Source organism: Neoarius graeffei, chromosome 2, assembly GCF_027579695.1.
Source record: "Neoarius graeffei isolate fNeoGra1 chromosome 2, fNeoGra1.pri, whole genome shotgun sequence".
Taxonomy (NCBI): Eukaryota; Metazoa; Chordata; class Actinopteri; order Siluriformes; family Ariidae; genus Neoarius; species Neoarius graeffei.
This window is the reverse complement of record NC_083570.1, coordinates 104,830,642-104,855,165: the sequence shown is the minus strand read 5'-3', so window position 1 is coordinate 104,855,165 and position 24,524 is coordinate 104,830,642. Positions and strand designations below refer to the sequence as shown.

Below are 24,524 nucleotides of genomic sequence, written 5' to 3'. Positions count from 1 at the left end.
TAACCGCGCCCTATTTAAGGAGGCAGAGGGAGAGCAGAGGAGAGCTCATCCCGGGACAAGACCACAGTGTGTGTGTATGTGTGTGACGCTACCAGATTAAGAACTGGTGAGTAAACTGAAAAGTCTGGAAATAAAAAGTCTTTTCCCATCTGAAGCGTTGTCCTGCCGTCCTCTGTGCTCCACCCACACTTCAAAGAGCGCTACAGTGGTGCTGAAACCCGGGCAAGGTGGAGCACCAACCTTGCAGCCCCATGGAATCCTCCCGGTTTGCGGACCTGGTCCACGCCCTCGCCACGGCTCAGCAAAGCCAGCACCAGGCGCTTGTCATGCTCCGAAAGGAGCAAGAGCGGTGCTTCGAAGCCCTGGTGCTGGCCCAGCAGGAAGATTGCAAGGTGTTCCGGCATCTCCTCGTGTCGGCGGGGTCCACCAGCGCCCCGGCCGCGGGCCCGTCTCCCCTCACCGTGACCAAGATGGGCCCGCAGGACGACCCCGAGGCGTTTCTCACCTTGTTCGAGCAGGTCGCCGAAGCCTCGGGGTGGCCGATGGAGCAGCGTGCGGCGCACCTCCTCCACCTCCTGACGGGAGAGGCACAGCTGGCTGCACTACAGCTCCCCGCCGACCGCCGGCTGGCCTACGCGGACCTTCGCCGGGCCATCCTCCAGCGCGTGGGGCGCACGCCAGAACAACAGCACCAGCGCTTCCGCACGCTGCGGTTGGAGGAAGTCGGCCGGCCGTTCGCATTCGGCCAGCAGCTCTGGGACGCCTGCTGGCGGTGGCTGAGGGCCTACGATCGCGACACCGAGGGAATCATCGATCAGGTGGCGCTGGAGCAATTCATCGCACGCTTACCAGCGAGAACCACAGAGTGGGTCCAGTGCCACCGCCCGGCGTCGCTGGATCAGGCAGTAGGACTGGCGGAGGATCATTTGGTGGCTGTTCCGGCGGCAGGACGGCCGACGATGTCTTCTCTTCTCTTCTCTCCTCTTCTCTCTCTCTTTCTCCGCTCCCTTCTGTGTCCCGTCTTCGCCCCATTCCCCCACCATGGAGGCGGGGGCCGGCTCCACCCCAGCCGGCCCACCGCACCCGTGGTGCCCTCCTGTTTCTCCCTTCTGTGTCTGTCTCTCCCCCCCCTCAGGTGAGTGAGCCTCAGAGCACAGGTGCAGAGGGAAGGCCCGGGCCGGTTTGCTGGCGCTGCGGGGAGCCGGGCCACCTGCAACAACAGTGCGCAGCAATGGAGGTGGGCGCGGTGGTACGGATTCCTGACACGCCAGAAGCTGCCCTCGATCGGGCCGGAGCGTATCGCATACCGGTGAGTGTACAAGGGGCTACATATCAGGCGTTGGTGGATTCTGGTTGCAATCAGACCTCGATCCGCCAAAGCCTGGTGCAAGACGAGGCATTGGGGGGAGCACAGGGGGTGAAGGTGTTGTGTGTGCACGGGGATGTTCACAGCTACCCTTTGGTGTCGGTCCACATATATTTCAGAGGGGAAAAATCCATAGTGAAGGCGGCGGTTAATCCTCGCCTTACCCACTCTTTAATTTTGGGGACTGATTGGCCGGGATTTTGGGGTTTAATGATGCGCCTAGTAAAGAGTGGGTCCTGCCATTTGACAGGTGGAGGTCCCGGTGTCGCTTTGGCTGGAGCTGCTGTAGCAGAGCCGTCTATGTCATCTCCGAGACAGAGTGAGGAGCCGCCGGCTCCTCCTCTTTCTGTTGGGGAATCCCTCGCGGATTTCCCATTAGAATCAAATCAAATCAAGTTTATTTGTACAGCACTTTTAACAATAAACATTGTCGCAAAGCAGCTTTACAGAATTTGAACGACTTAAAACATGAGCTAATTTTATCCCTAATCTATCCCCAATGAGCAAGCCTGTGGCGACGGTGGCAAGGAAAAACTCCCTCAGACGACATGAGGAAGAAACCTCGAGAGGAACCAGACTCAAAAGGGAACCCATCCTCATTTGGGCAACAACAGACAGCCTGACTATAATATTAACAGTTTTAACAGGTATAACCATCAACTGTCCTCATGGGGCCGTCCTTCACAGGAGTGTGGCGATAAAACTCCGACCAGACACAGGGCACCAGGATGGATCAAGCAGGTCCGAGGGGCAGAAGAGGCCAGCATCTCAATCCCAGGATCAACATGTAACTCAGAGGGACAGATGGGGGGGGGGGAAGAGAGAGAGAGAGAAAGAAAACACGTTGTTAGGTATGCCCTAAAAATGACAAGTATTAAATCTGTGTGGTAGGCTCGCAGAGACGAGAGTCTTCACATCAGGCATAACACACAATGGCATGTTAATATGGTAAAAAATATATCATGACCTGCTCTGGCTGGATGCTTGATTGGGTGATGGGAGCACACTCCTCAGCAATGATGAGATGCAGATGGGACCCTTAGGCCTGGCCAAGACAATTCAGTTACATTTCACCGGGTCTGGGACATGCGACAGAATGTCTGATGGCCGATTCCCTGCAGGCTACGATAGCCAGTCGAGGTCCCCACCGTCTCCACCAAAAGATTTCCTGCTGACTCCATGTAACTCAGAGGGACAGATTTGGGGTGGGGGGGGGAGAGAAAGAAAACACAGGTGGTTAGGTATGCCCAATGTCACCTGAATAAGTAGGAACAGTATACATATTGCACCGAGTACAAGCAGGGACTCCGTCAACTAACTATGACAGCATAACTAAAAGGAGAGAGCCAGAAGGTAACACAGGCATGAGGGAGCCCCGGGACATAAAGCAGCCAGCCACTACACCGTCAACAAACTCAAGTGAGCAAGCGAGTGGGGACTGACAGCATCCATACATCCCAGTTTACCAAAACACTCTATGTCTGAGGACCCTCCAGATCTACTCCTTTACCTCATAAACACCATTAACAAAAGGCTTGACTAAACAGATATGTTTTCAGCCTAGACTTAAATGCTGAGACTGTGTCTGATTCCCGAACATTACTTGGAAGGCTGTTCCATAACAGTGGGGCTTTGTAAGAAAAGGCTCTGCCCCCTGATGTAGCCTTCACTATACGAGGTACCAGCAGATAGCCTGCACCTTTTGATCTAAGTAGGCGTGGCGGGTCATAGAGGAGCAGAAGTTCACTCAGGTACTGTGGTGCGAGACCATTTAGTGCTTTAAAGGTCAATAGTAGTATTTTATAATCAATACGAAATTTGATTGGGAGCCAATGCAGTGTGGATAAGACAGGCGTGATGTGGTCATATTTTCTAGTTCTAGTAAGGACTCTTGCTGCGGCATTTTGAACTAACTGGAGCTTGTTTATGCACTTATTGGAACATCCAGACAGTAAGGCATTACAATAATCCAACCTGGAGGTAACGAAAGCATGGACTAGTTTTTCTGCATCATGCAATGACATTAAATTTCTTATCTTTGCAATATTTCTGAGATGAAAGAAAGCTATCCGGGTGATGTTATCAATGTGAGTTTCGAATGAAAGACTGGGGTCAATAATCACTCCGAGGTCTATTATTGCTGCACGTGAAGAAACAGAAAGGCCATCCAGAGTTACTGTGTAATCAGAAAACTTACTTCTAGCTGTATGTGGTCCTAGCACAAGTACTTCAGTCTTGTCAGAGTTAAGCAGAAGGAAATTTATAAGCATCCAGTGTCTAATGTCCTTAACACATTCCTCAATTTTATTAAGCTGGTGTCTCTCATCAGGTTTTGCAGAGACATACAACTGTGTGTCATCAGCATAACAGTGGAAACTAATACAATGTTTATGAATAATATCGCCCAGAGGTAACATATATAGAGAAAAAAGCAGTGGACCCAAGACAGAACCTTGTGGAACACCAAACTTTACCTCGGTACGTCTAGAAATATCACCATTTATATCAACATACTGATAACGATCAGTTAGATAAGACCTGAGCCAGGAGAGGGCCATTCCCTTAACTCCCACAACATTTTCTAGTCTATCCAGAAGAATGGAATGATCAATGGTACCAAATGCTGCACTAAGGTCAAGCAACACAAGTAGCGAGACACAGCCCTGATCAGACGCCAACAGTAGGTCGTTTACTACTTTAACCAGTGCTGTCTCTGTGCTATGATGAGGTCTAAATCCTGACTGATACATTTCATGGATGTTATTCCTATGTAAATATGAGCATAACTGCTGTGCCACAGCTTTTTCAAGGATCTTGGAGATAAAGGGGAGGTTTGATATTGGCCGATAATTGGACAGCTGACAGGGATCAAGGTCAGGTTTTTTAATCAGGGGTTTGATAACTGCTAGTTTAAAGGATTTGGGTACATAGCCAATCATAAGAGAAGAATTTATTATTTTTAGAAGTGGTTCAATTACTCCAGGCATTATCTGTTTGAATAGATGTGTCGGTAAGGGATCTAGTACGCAAGTTGAGGCTTTTGATGTAGAGATTAATGAAAGTAATTCAGTTTCTTTTAGGGGAGTAAAACATTCTAACTGATGATCTGATACAGTTATATTGTTAACTACAAGGTCACTTTCATTGTCTAACCTTAAATTAGTAGTTTGAATTTTTTGTCGGATATTCTCAATTTTGTCATTAAAAAAATTCATGAAGTCGTTGCTACTACATACTGCAGGTGTGCATGTGTTGATAGTGGACTTATTCCTGGTTAATTTTGCTACAGTATTAAATAGGAATCTAGGATTATTTTTGTTATCTTCTATTAGGGAGGAGAAATATGTTGATCTCGCAGCACTAAGAGCTTTTCTATACTTCAGGAAGCTCTCCTTCCAAGCTAATTTGAACACTACCAATTTTGTTTGACGCCATTTACGTTCCAATTTTCAAGTGGTCTGTTTTAATGTGCAAGTGTCATCATTATACCAGGGTGCTAATTTTTTGTCTCTGACCATTTTCCTTTTTAGAGGAGCTACATTATCTAAAGTATGGCGGAATGTTGACTCTAAGCATTCAGTTGCCTGATCAAGTTCTGCAGGGGCTGACAGTGACCCAATCAAAGTTGACAGCTCTGGGAGATCATTTATAAAGCTCTGTGCAGTAGTTGACGTGAAAGTACGTTTAATACAGTAGCATGGTGAGGTGCATATATATTAATACTCAGACATATTTTGAATGAGATGAGACAATGATCTGAGATAACTTCAGACTGTGGAAGTATGACTATATTGTCTACGTTTAATCTGAATGTTAGTATTAGATCAAGGGTGTGACCACCATTATGGGTCGGTCCTATGACATTCTGCTTAATCCCGACTGAATCCAAGATGGACACAAACGCTGTTTTTAAAGGGTCTTCTGGGTTATCGAAGTGAATATTAAAATCTCCGACAACTAAAGCTTTGTCTAAGGAAATAACCAAATCTGAGATAAAATCTGCAAATTCAGAAAGAAACTCAGAATATGGCCCCGGGGGCCTGTAAATAATAAACAATGGAATTAACTGGGTAGACTTATTTTTCGAGGCTACATACATTATATGAGTATGAAGAACTTCAAATGTATTAAATTTATAACCAGGTTTGTGTGTTACACCTAGATAATCGTTATAAATAACCGCGACGCCTCCTCCTCTGCCAGTTAGACGAGGCTGGTGTATATAACTGTATCCAGGAGGACTCGCTTCATTTAATGCTATATATTCATTTGGCTTAATCCATGTTTCTGTTAAACACAGTACATTAAACTCCTGATCAGTAATGAGTTCATTAACCATTAGCGCTTTAGATGCAAGAGATCTAATATTTAATAGCCCCACCTTTAGATCAAAGGTGCTGGCAGCAGCTGTACAGTCAGTATGATCTAATTTTATATTGATTAGGTTACTGGAACAAACTCTCTGAAAATTTCTACCTTTTTGTTGAGCTCGGGGAACAGACACAGTCTCGATGTAGTGGGCCCTGAGTGACGACTCTGTGCAGCTAGCAGACAGTTGGTTTAGCCTGTTTGTCTGATCCCTGGCTTTGGCTCTGGATTGTCAGAAATTAACTAGGCCTGTTCTGAGACTATGACCTATGCTGCAGGAAATGAGAGCAGCACCTTCCCGAGTGGGATGGATACCGTCCCGCCCTAACAGGCCAGCAGTGCCCTCAAAATTAGCCCAATTATCTATAAAGCCCACACTGTTTTCAGAGCACCACCTGGACAGCCAGCAGTTCAGCGACCATAACCTGCTACATCGCCATGCTGCATTGGGATGGGGCCAGAGCATACTACAGCATCAGACATCGCCTTCGCTAATTTAAACACCTCTACAAAGTTACTCTTAGTAACCTCAGACTGACGAAGGTGTATATCATTAGCTCCTGCATGGATAACTATCTTTGAGAACCTGTGCTTGCCTAGGACCCTAAGATTACCTGCTATGTCCGGCGCCCTGGCTCCCGGTATACACCTGACTAAAGCTGCTGGTGCCCCTAAAGGCTGAGCTAATTTCACGTGCCGTATGATAGAGTCCCCTATAACCAGAGCTCTTTCAGGTTTCTCAGTGGGTGCATCACTAAGGAGAGCAAACCTGTTCGACACGTGACGCGGAGAGGAGTGGTGCTCCCGTGGGCGAGCCTCAGCAGTAGCTTTGGCTCTATGCTTATGCCGCCGAGCCGTCACCCATTCGCCCCGCTGTAAGGGCTCTAATGCCGGAGTTGGGGGATTGCTAACTCCACCTAGGGCGTCCAGACTTTCCCTAACAGAAACTACACTGTTCTCACGCTCACTAACCTGCTCTAAAGCCTGGACACACGCTTCTAGCACTGAAATCTTCTCCGTCAGAGAGCTAACTAATCTGCACTTATCACAAGTAAAGCTAATAGAGCTATCGCTAGTGACGGAGGAAGAATGACTAAACATCCTGCACTCAGCACACTGAACAGGCTGAAGGTGTGCCATGATGAAAAGATTCACGTACCTTAAATGAAGATCTGTTGATATTAAAGCAGATCAGATGGCCTCCGCTTGTGGACTTTACACAGGAGGAGAGAAAAAGAAAGCTTCCGGTCTCGGCGTTCTTCCGAAAAAAGAAAGAGAAAAAACCGGAAAAAGGAAAGCGAAAGTGAAAAGTACAAAAATGAAAGTGACAGTATAATAAAAATGAAGAGGATACTGGAAATTTATTTATAGAAAAAAAGTTAAAAAAGGATTAGTAATTAACGCCGGCACTCGCGGGAAAAAGGACTCGCCGCGAACAACTCAGGAAACAGGAAGAACAATCGCGAGACAAGACTCTGCGACATGCGTTTGACCAAGTGAGAGTAATCGATGGTCAAACGCTCGAGCCAAATGCCACCCCGTCCTTCCCCTATTTTTCTATTATGAAGGATAGATTATACCGAGTGACGCAGGACACTCAGACGAAAGAGCGAGTCACACAGCTATTAATTCCAAAGAGCCACCGGGAATTTGTATTTCAGGCGGCTCACTTTAGTCCCATGGCTGGACACCTAGGGCAGGATAAGACACTAGCCCAGATAATGGCCCGATTCTATTGGCCGGGGATTCGCGGCGACGTCCGTAAGTGGTGTACGGCGTGCAGCGAATGCCAGTTAGTAAATCCAGCGGCCATTCCAAAAGCGCCTTTGCGCCCCCTACCATTAATCAAGACCCCATTCGAAAGAATTGGGATGGATCTCGTTGGGCCATTAGATCGGTCTATGCAACGCGATACCCGGAAGCGGTGCCTCTTCGCAATATCTCAGCATGCAGTATTGCAGAGGCCCTCTTCCACATCATCTCCCGGGTGGGAATCCCGAAAGAGATTCTGACTGACCAAGGCACCTCGTTTATGTCACGAACACTGAGCGAATTGTATGGGCTATTGGGTATTAAGCTGATCCGCACCAGCGTTTATCACCCACAAACGGACGGTTTAGTTGAACGGTTCAATCGCACCCTCAAGAATATAATTAAAAAATTCGTAAGTGAGGACGCACGTAACTGGGATAAATGGCTCGAACCCTTTTTATTTGCAGTGCGAGAGGTCCCCCAAGCCTCCACAGGGTTCTCCCCATTTGAATTATTATACGGGCGTAAGCCGCGCGGCATCTTAGATGTGCTGCGGGAAAATTGGGAGGAGGGACCTTCACAGAGTAAAAACGAAATTCAGTACGTTATGGACCTGCGCGCAAAACTCCACACGCTCACCCACCTAACTCAGGAGAATTTGTGGCAGGCCCAGGAACGGCAAGCCCGCCTGTACAACAAGGGCACGCGCCTTAGAGAGTTCACTCCGGGAGATAAGGTACTCATACTGTTGCCCACGTCGAGCTCCAAATTAATCGCCAAGTGGCAAGGACCCTTTGAGGTCACACGGCGAGTCGGGGACGTCAACTATGAGGTAAGGCAAACGGACAGGGAGGGGGCGTTACAGATCTACCACCTCAATCTGCTTAAACTCTGGAACGAGGAGGTCCCCGTGGCGTTGGTGTCGGTAGTTCCGGAGAAGGCGGAGCTGGGGCCGAAGGTTCAAAAAGGGACATTGGCATCATGTACCTCTCCGGTCCCCTGTGGAGACCACCTCTCCCCGACCCAACTCACGGAGGTCGCCCAGTTGCAGGCCGAGTTTTCGGATGTGTTCTCGCCCCTGCCCGGTCACACTAACCTCATAGAACACCACACAGAGACGCCCCCGTGGGTGGTAGTGCGTAGCCGCCCTTACAGGCTACCCAAACACAAAAAAAAGGTGGTTCAGGAAGAACTTCAGGCCATGCTCGAAATGGGCATCGTCGAGGAGTCCCACAGTGACTGGAGCAGCCCGGTGGTCTTGGTACCCAAGGCCGATGGGTCGGTCCGGTTCTGTGTGGACTATAGAAAAGTCAACGCGGTGTCTAAATTTGACGCATACCCAATGCCTCGTATTGATGAGCTGCTTGATCGACTAGGCACGGCTCGCTTTTACTCGACACTGGATTTGACGAAGGGATATTGGCAGATCCCCTTGACTCCATTATCCCGGGAGAAAACGGCCTTTTCCACACCATTCGGCTTACACCAATTCGTCACACTTCCGTTTGGGCTGTTTGGGGCGCCCGCTACGTTTCAGCGGCTGATGGACAGGGTCCTCCGGCCCCACGTCACCTATGCGGCCGCATATCTGGACGATATTATCATTCATAGTAATGACTGGCAGCGGCACCTGCAACACCTGAGGGCCGTCCTTAGGTCGCTGAGGCGGGCGGGTCTCACTGCCAACCCGAAGAAGTGTGCGATTGGGCGGGTGGAAGTACGGTATCTGGGCTTCCACTTGGGCAACGGGCAGGTGCGTCCCCAAATTAATAAGACAGCAGCGATTGCGGCCTGCCCGAGGCCCAAGACCAAAAAGGGGGTGAGACAGTTCCTGGGGCTGGCTGGCTACTATCGTAGGTTTATACCTAATTATTCGGACGTCACCAGCCCGCTGACTGACCTCACTAAAAAGGGGGCGCCAGATCCGGTCCAGTGGACGGAGCAGTGCCAGCGGGCTTTCTCTGAGGTAAAGGCTGCACTGTGTGGGGGGCCACTTTTACACTCCCCTGACTTCTCTCTCCCTTTTATGTTGCAGACGGATGTGTCGGACAGAGGGCTGGGGGCCGTTTTGTCCCAGCAGGTGGAGGGGGAGGATCGCCCCATCCTGTACATTAGTAGAAAGCTGTCGGTGCGTGAGGGGCGCTACAGCACTATTGAAAAGGAATGCCTGGCGATCAAGTGGGCGGTCCTCGCCCTCCGTTACTACCTGCTGGGGCGCCCTTTCACCCTCTGTTCGGACCACGCACCCCTCCAGTGGCTCCACCGCATGAAAGATGCCAACACGCGGATCACCCATTGGTATCTGGCACTCCAACCCTTCAATTTCAAGGTGGTCCACAGGCCGGGGGCGCAGATGGTCGTGGCGGACTTCCTCTCCCGTCAAGGGGGGGGGAGTTGGCTGCGGGCCGGATGGGCGCCCGGGCTGAGTCGGGCGGTGGGGGTATGTGGCAGCGGGGGCGTGGTCAAGCGCCGGTCTGTGACAGGAGGGCGGAGCCAGGGAAGGTGAGTGGCAGAATCACTACACCTGACGGTAATTAACCTGTGTTTTGTGTGTTTTCCCAGTCACCGCGCCCTATTTAAGGAGGCAGAGGGAGAGCAGAGGAGAGCTCATCCCGGGACAAGACCAGTGTGTGTGTATGTGTGTGACACTACCAGATTAAGAACTGGCGAGTAAACTGAAAAGTCTGGAAATAAAAAGCCTTTTCCCATCTGAAGCGTTGTCTTGCCGTCCTCTGTGCTCCACCCACACTTCAAAGAGCGCTACATTTCCATTTTGCAATAATGGATTTAATGGTGCTCCATGGAATATTCAAAGTTTGTGATTTTTTTTTTTATAATCCAACCCTGATCTATACTTCTTCACAACTTTGTCTCTGACCTGTTTGGAGTGCGCCTTGGTTTTCATGTTGCTTGCTTACTAGTGTTGCAGAGTCAGGGTCCTTCCAGAACAGGTTGATTTATACAGATATCACGTCACTGATCATATCCTACTTTGATTGCACACAGGTGGATCTTAATCAACTAATAATGTGACTTATGAAGTGAATTGGTTGGACCAGCTCTTATTTAGGGGTTTCATACGAAAGGGGGCGAATACCTATGCACACTGTTTTTTCATCTTAATTATTGTTTGTCTCACAATAAAACAAGAATTTGCAGCTTTAAAGTTGTAGACATGTTGTGTAAATCAAATGGTGCCAACCCCCCAAAAATCCATTTTAATTCCAGCTTTTAATGCGACAAAACAGGACAAATGCCAAGGGGGACGAATATTTTTGCAAGATACTGTATATACACACTGATCAGCCATAACATTATGACCACTGACAGGTGAAGTGAATAACACTGATTATCTCATTACAGTGGCACCTGTCAAGAGGTGGGATATATTAAGCAGCAAAAGAACAGTCAGTTCTTGAAGTTGGTGTGTTGGAAGCATGAAAAATGAGCAAGTGTAAGGATCTGAGTGACTTTGACAAAGGCCACATTGTGATGGCTAGATGACTGGGTCTGAGCATCTCCAAAATGGCACATCTTGTGGGGTGTTCCCAGTATACATTGGTTAGTACCTACCAAAAGTGATCCAAGGAAGGACAACCGGTGAACTGGTGACAGGGTCATGGGTGTTGAAGGCTCATTGATTTGCATGGGGCATGAAGGGTAGCCCATATGGTCCCATCCCACAGAAGAACTACTGTAGCCCAAACTGCTGAAAAAGTTCATGCTGACACCTTTCTGTTTTAAGCAGCATTAACATTTTCAGCAGTTTGTTTCCTGCTTCCAACTCATCAACTTCAAGAACTGACTGTTCTCTTGCTGCCTAATATATCCCACCCTTTGACAGGTGCCACTGTAATGAGATAATCAGTGTTATTCACTTCACCTCTCAGTGGTCATAATGTTATTTTGAAGAAGTTAAGACATTAAACTGAATGTTAGCTATGGTTATCAGTAGTATATTCAGTAAAAAAGCTTAGTAGACATTAAAACAAAGTTTATTTTGAAGAAGAAATGTTTCAAAGAAGTCAAGCCAATAAAAATAATATTAGTTATTATTACCAGCAACTATGTTTACTGTTGGATACTAAGCTGTTGACTATTGATTTAACTACTGTATGTTTAAGTCAAACTTATTTGAAGACCTGCTTTCCCCCCCTGTATATTGTATGGTGCTTCCTGAAAAAAATATTATATTCGACAACAGGAAAAAAACAAACTAACAAAGCCACCTTTTTTTGTTGTTGCCTGCAAACTTTTTTATTTTTAGAAACACCTATAAAACCTTGCAACCTTTCATTAGAGCTGTAGCAAGTTGACCCATATGTGTTCATACTATTCATTTTTTGTCTAACTGGGAACACAACATTTAAAATCACTGGGCATCATTTATCAAGCTGCATACAATAAATAAATTGCAAATTTTTCACAGGAGCGTTTACTTAAGAAATGTGGTATTCACAAAAATCCAGTTAATTGTGAAAAAAAAAATGTTCATTTCCTATGTCAGCTTAAGGAGATTCACTGATGTGAACTTCAAATCATGCTGTATAATTCGTGAGGGTTTAGTGCCACTGTATATACAGATTATGCTGTCAAGTTAAATCACTAATTTTTCCAATTACATACAAATTAATGAGCATTTTGTGAAACTGCCACTTCATATTAATCATACATGTCAACCCCCTCAGGTCCCCACCTGTATCATCTTCTGTAAACATCCATATTTAAAGAAAAAAATCCATAAGATCTCTAAACTGGATTGCAACGTGACATTTTAATAATTCAATGAAATAAAAGACATGCTCATACAAACTAGTGAGTAGCACAGCTGCATTAAACAATATATGAACTGATTATATTCATCATGCATCACATGTACACCCATGTTTTTAGATTTTTAGTCAGTGGATGAATGCTCCTGGTTGTACTCAGATGCTGCTTTTTTTGCAAGGTGTAGCTGTTTATCAGAGGGTTTCAGATCACAGCAAGTATCAGTGTTCATTTTGCACTGCAGTAGTGCTGTTAGAGTGTCAGTGTTTATATTTTTCCTGCAATCTGTGTGGATTTTTCTGACCACTGAAAATGCTCTCTCACAGTCTGCATTACTGTGGGGCAGGGATAGGACAGCTTTTACAACACAGTTGTCCCACGGAATATCAAGTTTCCTACAATATGTACAATGTGACATTGTAAATGTGTGTCGCAGATCACATGATTTTTATATTTTTTCCAATAATTTTAATAATATAATGATAATAATAAACAAGATTGTAGAGGTTTAATATTGCAACAGACATGTTCTTTTATACTGTAGCATAAATATTAATAAGCTGGTATAATTAATGAAGTGACAACTAAAATAATTTCATACTTTCATTAAACCTGAAAAAAATGCTTATTTCAAGTGCGAAAATATAAAATACCTCAAAACCTCATCCAGGACAGTGAAGATCGCCTCGCTGGTGCCAGTGTTACACACTGGCATGTCCAGGATCCTAGATTTCGCTCCAGTGTCTGTGAAAATCTTCACCAAGATCGCTAGTTTCCTATCCATTTTCTTATCATTCGATTTGCCAATCATGATAGAGAATGGCGATGTCCAACAGTGGTCAATGACAGGCTGTGTTGCTTCAGTAGCCAGGCTCTTCTTGATGATTTGTGTGGTCTTTGTACGTTTGCAGCTGATGCTTTTCGCGATTGTACTGTCCGTACAAATGTTGGGCAGAAGCTCTGTCAGATGATTAGCGACGGCCATGGGCAAATTGTGTTGTGCTATGAAGTTACACAACATGACTTCGGCCTTCACAACAGTTGTTAGCATATCAGTTTTTGAGCGCGCAAATACTGTCATCAGTGGCTGATTTTGCCTTTGGCTTGCATTCCGCTGATGTAGTTTCGATTTGAAATGTTCTTTCACATCATACACTCCCACTGCTGCAACTTTGATGTCACGCACACACAGTGTGCAGTGTGCGTATTCTTCGTTTTTGGAGGCTGCCGGTTGGATTATGCCATTGAAAAGGTCCTTCTATTCAGGGAGAAACCTACCGCTGTACTGTGTTTTGAATTTCTTTGCCGGAGTGCCCATTCAGAATCTTTTCAGTCGCTACTGAAAGTCGCTCAGGTGGAAATACGCTTTTCAAACAAAATGTTACTTCACGGTTGGCAGGATTCTCGCAATGCGGTGTGCGCATGATCAAAAGTGGAACGAAGTCTCGCTACCACGAGATAATGCGCGATTTCATAAGACTCTTTACTGGCTGTCTGTGCTTTCTGTGGTGTACAGTACGTTTGTAAATGTTATGCGCTCTTTTATCATCGTGGGAATTGATTATAGCTCTAAATAAATATTGAAGTTTTTTTAAAGAATCCGTATAACTTTATTTGTATGCCCGTATACTACGTTTATTGAATCAAATCCGTATAAAATACGGACATTCCGTATAGGTTGACATGTATGATTAATGGACTGAAAGGAAACAATAAAAAAAAAAGAATCCATAAACAAAGACTAGGAAGTCTTGCCGTTTGAGTAGGACAAAAATAATGATGCTCTATTAAAGGAAGCCCGTGTGTCAATGGTAGCTAATGCACTGCAGTGGCTGAGCTGCATTACTGGAAGATTTTTGATGGTGCTCTTTCACCATTTAGTCACCATTTTGTTGTTTTCAGCCCTTTGTGAGCTTTGATCTTTTCCTTTTAAATATTTAATCAGCCTTACTGCATGTGTGTGTGTGTGTGTGTGTTTTCATGCCCACCTGTTTCTCCACAGTGAACGAGCTCCAGAGAGGCATGAGATGTTGTTTGCTGTAGGCACTGATAAATCCATGATGGTGCAGGAGACAGTAATCTGATTTGAACTGCAACATTAGTGGTCGGCCAAACAGCAGATGCTTGCTCTCGCTCTGAGACACTGAGAATGCACGAACACACACAACAATCAGCAAAGTGAAGCCGTTTTCAAAATGCACACAATTACAGATTACACACAAATACATAGATTAAATATTAAATCTATATGAATGGAAGAATCTATAGAGAATTACATTATATTTCATTAAAGGCATTTAGCAGACGCTCTTATCCAGAGCAAGAAGACCCTGACATACCCAAAGCAATGGGCAGCCCAGGGTTAGGTGCCTTGCTCAAGGGCACTTCAGCCTTTCCTGTTGATCCAGGGAATCAAACCAGCAACCTTTTGGTCCCAATGAATGTGCAATGTCTATTAGTATACAAGCAAGTCAAAGTCCCTCCTGTGCCAGGATCTGGTCTTCTCAGGCAGTCTCCTGTCCCAGTACTAACCAGCTCTTGGGGCGTATCATATGGATGTGGCAACAATCTCCTTTTCTATAGCCCTTGGCCTCTCGCCTATTGTTACAGTTGGGTTAACTGCAAAAGTTTGACTCCCTACTTGCAACTTGTTAGGACTGGGACTGTTTTGGCCTCTAGAGGCCGCTGTTATTTCCTTTACTTGTCATGTTTGTTTTGGCCTCTAGAGGCCACCACTGTTCCTGTGTTTTGGGTTTGTGTTGATTGCCTGTTTGTCTTCATTATCGTCACCTGTGTTCAATTTATATTGTGTATTTATACTCCCTCTGTGTGGTCCCTAGTCATGGAGTCTTTATGCTATGCTGTTAGTGCTAGTTCCCTATGTACCTTGCCTGTGTCTTAGTATTCTTGGTTTTTGTTACTTTCTTTTGGACTTTGTGGATTTTTGTTTTGACCTTTGGATCTTCTGAGCGTTTGAGTTTTTGCCTCTTCTTTTCTGAGTTGGATTTTGGACATTGAACCTTTGGATATTTTTGTTTATCTTCTGAGCTTTTGGATTGCCCTTTTGTTTTTTCCTTTGGATTGTAAATATTGTAAATAAGCTGTTTGATACTCTACTTTCGCCTCATGCCTCTGCACTTGAGTCATCCCCCTGGTGGCCTAGTGAGGGTTTGCTGGATTATCACACCAGCGACCCGGATTCGAATCCCAGTAAAACCCTAACACAACTGTATTGCAGCATGCCTTGCCAGATGGCAGTAAGTACCATTTTTAGGATGGTCTTTGGTATAACCTGACAAATAGAATTCTCGATCTCCCGGTTGAGAGGTGGACATGCTAACCACTAGGCCAGCTTGCGGTAGTATACAAGCAAGGGTGGACAAATCAGTTTAGCCGGTACTTAGGATGGATTTTGTGTCTCAACTGTTAATTTTATGTCATTGGGGAGCAGGAAGCCAGTTTTGGCAGGGGAAGCCCTAGACCAGGGGTTTTCAAATTGTGGGAGAGTCAGCCCCAGAGAGCAAATAAACAACAGCACCCCCCTTACAATTTTTAACCCCGCCGACAGTAGTCGGAGGGGTTATTATTTTCACCTGCGTCAGTCTGTGTGTGTATCTGTCTGTCTGTGTGTGTGTCTGCAAGATATCTCAAGAACCAATGGATTGATTTGGACCAAATTTTGTACATGTGTTTCCAATCACCCAGGAAGGAAACCATTAAATTTTGGAGGTCAAAGGTCAAGGTCAGGGCAGAACTTCGAAATTTTCGCCCAATGTATTTTAATAGGGAAAAGGCGGGGTTTGCACTCGTTAGAGTGTCCCTGTCTAGTTGTTGTTGCTATACTTAATGTTCCATTCATATTTTAAAAAAAAAAATGGTTGTAAACATTCTTTTTTTGTTACACATTTTAAACATCTGTGCTTTTTGAAAACATCTTTTTTTATACATTTAAGAGCTTTATTAAAACCTCTTTTTTTAAACATCTGTGCTTTTTCTTTTAAAAACATCTTGTTTTACACAGTTTAAACATCTCATAGCATCGTTAGCTAGCACCTCTTGGCAGACAACACACTGTGGCAGTGGAGCATCTCCAGATCCAGTCCATGAAAATCCAAACTTTAAATAATCGTAGTCATACTTCTTTTTTTGCTTGGCCCAGACTCTGTCTCCTCATTCACTGTAGCTTTAGGTACTAAAAATTGATCCATTTTGGCTCTGGCAAAGGCTAGCTGAAGTTCGCTAAATGTCCGCAATAGTAATTTCTCATCTCTATCTCTAGCCACTTTATTCTGTTCTGCAGGGTCACAGGCAAGCTGGAGCCTATCCCAGCCGACTACGGGCAAAAGGCGGGGTACACCCTGGACAAGTCGCCAGGTCATAACAGGGCTGACCCATAAACACAGACAACCATTCACATTCACACCTACGGTCAATTTAGAGTCACCAGTTAACCTAACCTGCATGTCTTTGGACTGTGGGGGAAACCGGAGCACCCAGAGGAAACCCATGCGGACACGGGGAGAACATGCAAACTCCACACAGAAAGGCCCTCGCCGGCCACAGGGCTCGAACCTGGACCTTCTTGCTGTGAGGCGACAGCGCTAACCACTACACCACTGTGCTGCTGCAATAGTAACTTATTCTGGTTTATTTTTCCTCATGTTGTGCCCCCCCTGAAGAACTCTGGCGCCCCCTAGGGGAGGTGTGCCCCACACTTTGAAAAGCCCTGCCCTAGACTAAAGGTTAGTGAAGCAGCTTTGGGACCAAAAGGTTGCTGGTTCAATTCCCTGGACCAGCAGGAATGGCTGACATACCCTTGAAGAAGGCACCTACTGTATGTCCTGGCTGCTCACTGTGGGTAAGTATGTCAGGGTCTTGTACATTGCTCTGGATAAGCATATTTGTTAAATGCCTCTAATGTAGCTGCCCAGTAGACAAAGTTTGACAACCAGAAAAAGATAAAACACTATTTTTAACTTTCAGAAAACACCTCAATGCTCTAACTACAGTGCATGCTACTCGCGCTGTGTGCTACTTCCTGCCGCACTACACACATCAGCCAAGTTACAATCTGGCTGATGTGAGAAAGCTTGATTGATTGCTAGGTGGATTAATTAGTGTGAACAAATGACAGGCAATCTTTCCCGAATCAAGAACACACATTTATGTCTCAATTGAGCAAAATAAAGTTCAATGTAAAACTGTCATATACTGGTAGCATAACATAAACAGTGACCTCACTTCATGGTTGAACATATCAAGAAAAAATAAAGATGTTAGCCAGAATTAAAGAGAAAATTCCTTATTTTTGTCCTCCCCTCCATTTCCTTTACTTTTCCCCAACCTTTTCTTATTTTGTTAAAGGACAAATAATTTGGCATTGCTTTTGGCACTGTGAAGTTGGTGTGATGTTGCTGGCTGTGTGTTGTCAGCAATAGCCGTCAATATAATAAAAAGGATGATTTTTTTTTCCATTTGATTCTTTGATTGACTTTATTTAGTATTTAATGTATATGATCTGGGGACTGAACACTGTAGCCCATAGCTAAAACAGTGATTTTTTTTTTTTTTAACTTTGTGTTATGTACTTAATGTTTCTCTTCCTCTGTGTTAGCATACTTTTTACTAGCTGACAAGCATGACAGACCATTCAGCCTTGTCAGTTCAGTTTCCAAGCAACCAGATCATGGGAATGGGCATCACATTAGAGCTTTTACCTGCTACCACATCACAGTAGCTAGCAAATAAATGCATTTGTCCACCCTGATATATATACACACTAGAGACCTAGATAGCTTTGGACATCATTCTTTACAGAGCCATGTGAAGCTATTTGCCACCTTAATGTTCCTCCTTCTGGTTTGCAAGAATTTGTAGAAAAAAATTTGATTAAAAACTCCAACATTTGTTTATTAGGATGAGAATATTTCAAAAACATTGTTCTAACTAGTGTTGCACCGATACCAGTATCGGGCGGGGCCCCGATCTGGCACTAAAATGGTGGTATTGGCAAGTAGCAAGAAATAGGGTGCCGATACCATTTACCGATGCTAGTATGACACTTGAACGCAGCCTTCTCTCTCCCGACACTCACTACACTCTCTGTGTTGTGTGATCACACGATCACTGTGCATGCCTGCCAAGCAGCTATTGCTATTGACCTGCTCCAGACCAATGAGAGCGGGCCAATAGCTGCTCTGAACCAATACAGGGGCAGCTTTTTCATGCGGAGGAAAAACAAACCACGAGAAGAAAATGTCGGCAGTCTGGATATATTTCAGCATAGAAACTCAGGCGAGTACAATGGCTACATGCAAGATTTGCGGCCTGAAAGTTTTGAGAGGTGGAGTTAAATCGGCCAGTTTCAATATCTTGAACCTGATAAAACATTTGAAGATGAAACATGTGAACGAACACAGAGTTTGAGGTTGCAGATATATATATATACACACACTTCAAACGGAGTGGTATCGGTATGGTATCGGTCGGTACTGCACAGCCAGGTATCGGGGCCAAAAAAATGGTATCGGTGCAACACTAGTTCTAACTTTTTTTTTTTTGTACAAACAATAACAAAGTCTTATCATTCCATCTATCCATTATCGCTTATCCTATGCAGGGTCACAGGCAAGTTGGAGCCTATCCCAGCTGACTATAGGCAAGAGGCGGAGTACACCCTGGACAAGTTGCCAGATCATCGCAGGGCTGACACGTAGAGACAAACAACCATTCACACCTACGGTCAATTTAGAGCCATTAATTGGCATAACCTGCATGTCTTTGGACTGGGGGGGAAACTGGAGCACCCGGAGGAAACCCGCACAGACATGGGGAGAACATGCAAACTCCACACAGAAAGGCCCCCATCGGCAACTGGGCTCGAACCCAGAACCTTTTTGCTGTGAGGCAACAGTGCTAACCACTACACCACCATGCCACCTAGGCTTGTAGTACTCGATTCCAACTCATGCCCTAATTTGAAGGACTCATGACTTGACTTGGACTTGAACACTGATAACTTAGACTTGGACTCGGACTCGTGCATTAACTGCATTTGGACTCATAAACTGGAGATGAGGACTCAGATTTTTTTTTCTTTATTTTTTGCAATATGTCATAATTTGGCATAAGATATTTATATCTACATTAATTTTTGTACAAATTTTGTTCAAGAGTGTCATACCTATGCGCCTTGGCATGTGAATCAGATAGACTCCCGGACAGCATGCGCGCCAAGTGGACTCTCTCCTGCACACCGTAAACAGTTTCACACAAAGACAGCAACAGCCACTGTCAAATGGCGCGGTTGGAGTCTTGTTCTCGGACCTGACTGGGCTCAGTAGTGGACTTGACTCTGACTCGATTCAAAATTTTCTTTAATGACTTAGACTTGAACACTGGGGACTTGAGACTGGACTCAGACTCAAGGTTTAGTTACTCGACTACAACACTGGTGCCACCCTATTATTATTATTATTAGTAGTAGTAGTAGTAGTAGTATTTGGGGTGTAAGGAGTGTTGATGCGTAATTCTCAATATTTGTAATATTGCTAGTCTTACCAGGCATTTATAAGTCCTGATAAGCCTAATCACCTCTCACACTCAAGTCAGCTCCACCTCCATCACCTTTGTGTGGCAGGTACACCCCGGATAGCCTGACCATGTGGTTGGGTGAACTAACGGAGCTCTGACGCTAGAAGGTGAAGTCGCCTCTTTCCTTCTGGAATATTTCGAGCTTGTAAAAGGCTAATGATATATTTGATACTCTATTACTTGTTATTAATGATTGAGTTTATTAGTGAGACAGTAATGGAGAAGAATTATCACAAGTTCCGACTGGGGACCATCAATGTCAGAACCTGTAAATGTGAAAGTAAATTAGTAGACTGTGTTACACAATGCAAGAGATTGGGACACGATATCACGTGCATGCAAGAAGTCAGACAAAAGAGTGAAGGGGAAGTCTGTTTTAATGACAACGTTCTGAGAGGGTGGCATCTGGTATACAATGGTATGAAGATTGCAAGAGCAGGAGTTGCTGTCGCCATGGCCCCACATGTTATACTATCAGACATGCAACATATAATCGAGGGCAGATTAACTATGGTAAGAGTGAAAGTGAATGGGGTGAAGCTTGTAATCTATAGTTGCTACTGCCCAACAGAGGAACATTCTTCATCGAGCAAGGAAGCCTTTTATCGAACACTAAGCAAAGCCATGCAGAAGATGAAAAAAAGACCGCTCATCATATAAGATAATTGCTGCCTAGGATTTCAATGCAACCATTGGCCACGACTGTGATCCTGGTAGTTGGAAAGGTGTTGGGCTGTATCATGATGAAAACCAAACAAATTTTAATGGAATGAGGCTCATTGAAACTGCAGAAGACAATAAACTTTATATTCTAAACACTATGTTCGCAACAAAATCAAACAAACATAGATGGTCGTTTAAATCTAACCTTGAGTATAAATGAAGACTGGATTATATAATGGCCGAATGGTACATCAAACGAGCCACCAAGAATTGACGAACATACCCCATGCAAAGCCAGCCCTTCGATTCAGACCATCGAATTGAAGTCTTGGATGCCCACTTTCCAACTAGAAAAATGGTTAAAAAGCTCTTAGAGCTCCAGTAAAACACCAAGATCTCTGCCGTCTCAGAGATGACCACTCCATCCAAGAGTCATATAGTGCTAAACTTGATGCACTTCTATCGATGGAGCATTTGGCACTGACGGTCGATGGATTTGAAGAGCTGGTAGTAGATACTATACAGCGGGCCTTTGCTGAGACAATCCCTCATAGACCAAATGGTGACTTAGAAATACCATGGATGAACAGTGCTTACCAAGACCTACTTGGCAGATGCCATAAAGAGAAAGACCTGATGAAGAAGAAGAGTCTAGCCTATGATGTCAGGAAGATGCGTACTACGCTGAAAAATGCCTATTTTCAATCTAAGGCGAAACAACTGAAGCTTGCAAGCTAAGAACATAACACCAAGGAAGAATTCAGGTTGATGAAGACATACATATCCCTGTCACGATCAAACAGGCTACTGATTCAACCAAAAAAATAGAAGAACACTTTTTGAAGCACTTTGCAGCACATCTGTATGACCCACAACCAGAACTAGAACATCCTCAAAACTTCCCACATCTTTTACCACCAGATGATCTACCTGCTGTTGAGATCTCTACTCCCGACCGTGCAGAAGTGGAAACTAATATCAAAAGGCTACAAAAATGGTAGATGTCAAGGCACAGACAAAGTGCACTCAGAACACCTGAAGTACTCAAGGTCAAAAGAATTGATAAAATATATTGTACTTCTAGTAAGCCTGGTATGGTCCTGCCTAAAAGTTCCCACCAAATGGTTGATGGCATCCATAACCTGTCTTCAGAAGAGAGGGCTTAAATCAATAGCTGAAAACTACAGAGGCCTTAGCATAATCGCAACGATTTTGAAAGTGGTATCCGGAATTATCACAGAGAGATTTAGAGATGCATATGAATGACTTCTCTTGCCTACTCAGTTTGGTTTCTGGGCCAATAGATTGACAAGTGTTGCCATCTTTGCAGACATGCCAACCATTACGGTTTGCCCGTAATCATTACGGTTTCGGTGGTCCAATTACGCTATTACGACTTTGAAGTCGATTATTACGGTTTTTGCTCATAATTGATATTTTCAAATTTGCCGCCAGAATTCCCACACTTGCGATTTCCCAGTCTCCTGGCAGAGGCTGGGTTCCCGTGGGTCCTTAAAAAGTCTTAAATACAACTTTCGGTTTTCAAGGCCTTAAAATGTCTTAAATTGTTTGGAATGACTGGAATTTTCAAAAGGGAGGTATTAAATTTAATATTGGACCGAACGAGTGAAATGTCTCCATCCGGTTTGGGTATTTTTTTAACCGTAATTTTAAAAGTGACCAGCGCACCTTTTGGGGGCAGCATTGGTTCTGTGCGTTCCGTACATCAAGAGCTAACGCTAGGAGGCTACTGGAGGAGGTGTGGTGTGGGTGCGGTGTGGTGGTTGTGAAGAGTGAGAGATGTGCAGGTAGCTTACATGGGCGCTAGAAAGCCCCCCCCAAAATAAGGAGAAGAATCGTTTGCGATAAAAAGCGCTGGATCGCACAAATGATTCATGGCGTTTTCTCCAGTAAACACCAGTCTTCTCCTTGCTGCTACAGTAGTTCTGCAGGCCCAAAACACACGACTTTGCTTCAGCTGTTTGCATGTCTAACAGTTGCCATTGATGCACCCTGTTGTTCACCAATTGTGTGCATTCTTCTTAAAGTTAGCAAAAAAAAAACTATTGCAGAAAACAGTTTTAAGTTGTCGTATTTATCATTTTCTTTGCCATGGTACAGTCTTAATTTTTCCATTTAGAGGTCTTGAAAATGTCTTAAAAAGTCTTTAAATATGTACTTGAAAAATGTGCAGATACCCTGAGAGGGCGCTATTACTAGAATGTCAGCCAATGCTTTAGAAACACGGTCTCTGATTGGTTAACCTCAGCAATTTTATCAAATTTCGACCAATAAGAGCCCCGCGCACATTTTGTACTTTAGAAGAAGCAAAAAATGGCTGACAGTTCAGCCGATGGCGGCACGGTGGTGTAGTGGTTAGCGCTGTCGCCTCACAGCAAGAAGGTCCTGGGTTCGAGCCCCGGGGCCGGCGAGGGCCTTTCTGTGTGGAGTTTGCATGTTCTCCCCGTGTCCGCGTGGGTTTCCTCCGGGTGCTCCGGTTTCCCCCACAGTCCAAAGACATGCAGGTTAGGTTAACTGGTGACTCTAAATTGACCGTAGGTGTGAATGTGAGTGTGAATGGTTGTCTGTGTCTATGTGTCAGCCCTGTGATGACCTGGCGACTTGTCCAGGGTGTACCCCGCCTTTCGCCCGTAGTCAGCTGGGATAGGCTCCAGCTTGCCTGCGACCCTGTAGAAGGATAAAGCGGCTAGAGATGATGAGATGAGATGAGTTCAGCCGATCCATCTGACCCGCCACCGAAAAAAGCAAGAAAAACGATTTCTCTTGGATTCCAAGAGATGCCTTATTTCACTGCCTCGATATTCTACTCAAATGTCCACATTTGATAGCTATACTACGCACCTTGTACACAGGCACCAAAGCATGTATTAAAGGTACTACCAGTTTCTTCGAAACCCTAGCAGGATGCCGACAAGGTGCCTTAGAGTCACCTCTGGTCTTTAACATCTACATGGACTTTGTAGTGAGAATAGCATGCAGTGAAATACTAAAAAATATTCCCTGAGACTGGTTTTAGACTGGACTACTGCATTCCAAATGAAGTAACAACAAGATAACTATGCCGTAAAGCACCATCATCGGGTCGCAGCAAAATCAAGTCAAGTTTATTTGTATAGTGCTTTTAACAATAAACATTGTCACGAAGCAGCTATACAGAATTTGAATGACTTAAAATATGAGCTAATTTTATCCCTAATCTATCCCCACTGAGCAAGCCTGTGGCAATGGTGGTAAGGAAAAACTCCCTCAGACGACATGAGGAAGAAACCTCGAGAGGAACCAGACTCAAAAGGGAACCCATCCTCATTTACAGTAGGCAACAACAGACAACATGACTATAACATTAACAGTCCTAACATAAAGTCAGCTTTGTTGATGCTATAAACCCCCCACTGACGGAAACCCGAGCGCAAAACCATTCACGGCAACCGCAGTCCCAAAGTCAGCAAGTCAACTGCAGTCCTAAAGTCAGAAAGTCAACTGCAGTCCGCAGCCACAAAAGCACCACTGCAAAAGTCCAGAGCGTCATCCAGGCGTGACCCCCAACTGTCCATATGGGGCCCCACTCCACAGGAGCGATGTGATGAGACTCCAACCAGACACAGGGAACCAGGATGGATCAGGCAGGTCCGAGGAGCAGAAGAGATCAGCATCTCAATCCCAGGACCGACATGTAACTCAGAGGGACAGATTTGAGGGGGGAGAGAAAACACAGGTTGTTAGGTATGCCCAATGTCACCTGAATAAGTAGGAACAGTATACATATTGCACTGAGGGAGTCTGGCAACTAAATAACTAAAAGGGGAGAGCCAGAAGGTAACATGGGCATGAGGGAGCCCCGGGACATAAAGCAGCCAGCCACTACACTGTCAACAAGCTCGAGTGACCGGGGGACTGACAGCATCCATACATCCCAGTTTACCAAAACACTCTATGTCTGAGGACCCTCTAGATCTACACCTCATCTCATTATCTCTAGCCGCTTTATCCT

The 24,524-nt window shown here is 45.0% G+C and overlaps 1 protein-coding gene across 1 annotated transcript in view; it reads right to left on the bottom strand.

Moving 5' to 3' along the window:
• Positions 1-24,524, bottom strand: part of LOC132870623 (venom phosphodiesterase 1) — a 217,302-nt gene that overhangs the window by 46,687 nt on the left and 146,091 nt on the right. The window contains exon 20 of the mRNA XM_060904353.1: positions 14,245-14,399. Within this exon, the coding sequence (XP_060760336.1) occupies positions 14,245-14,399 (155 nt within the window). The remainder of the gene's footprint in view (positions 1-14,244; positions 14,400-24,524) is intronic.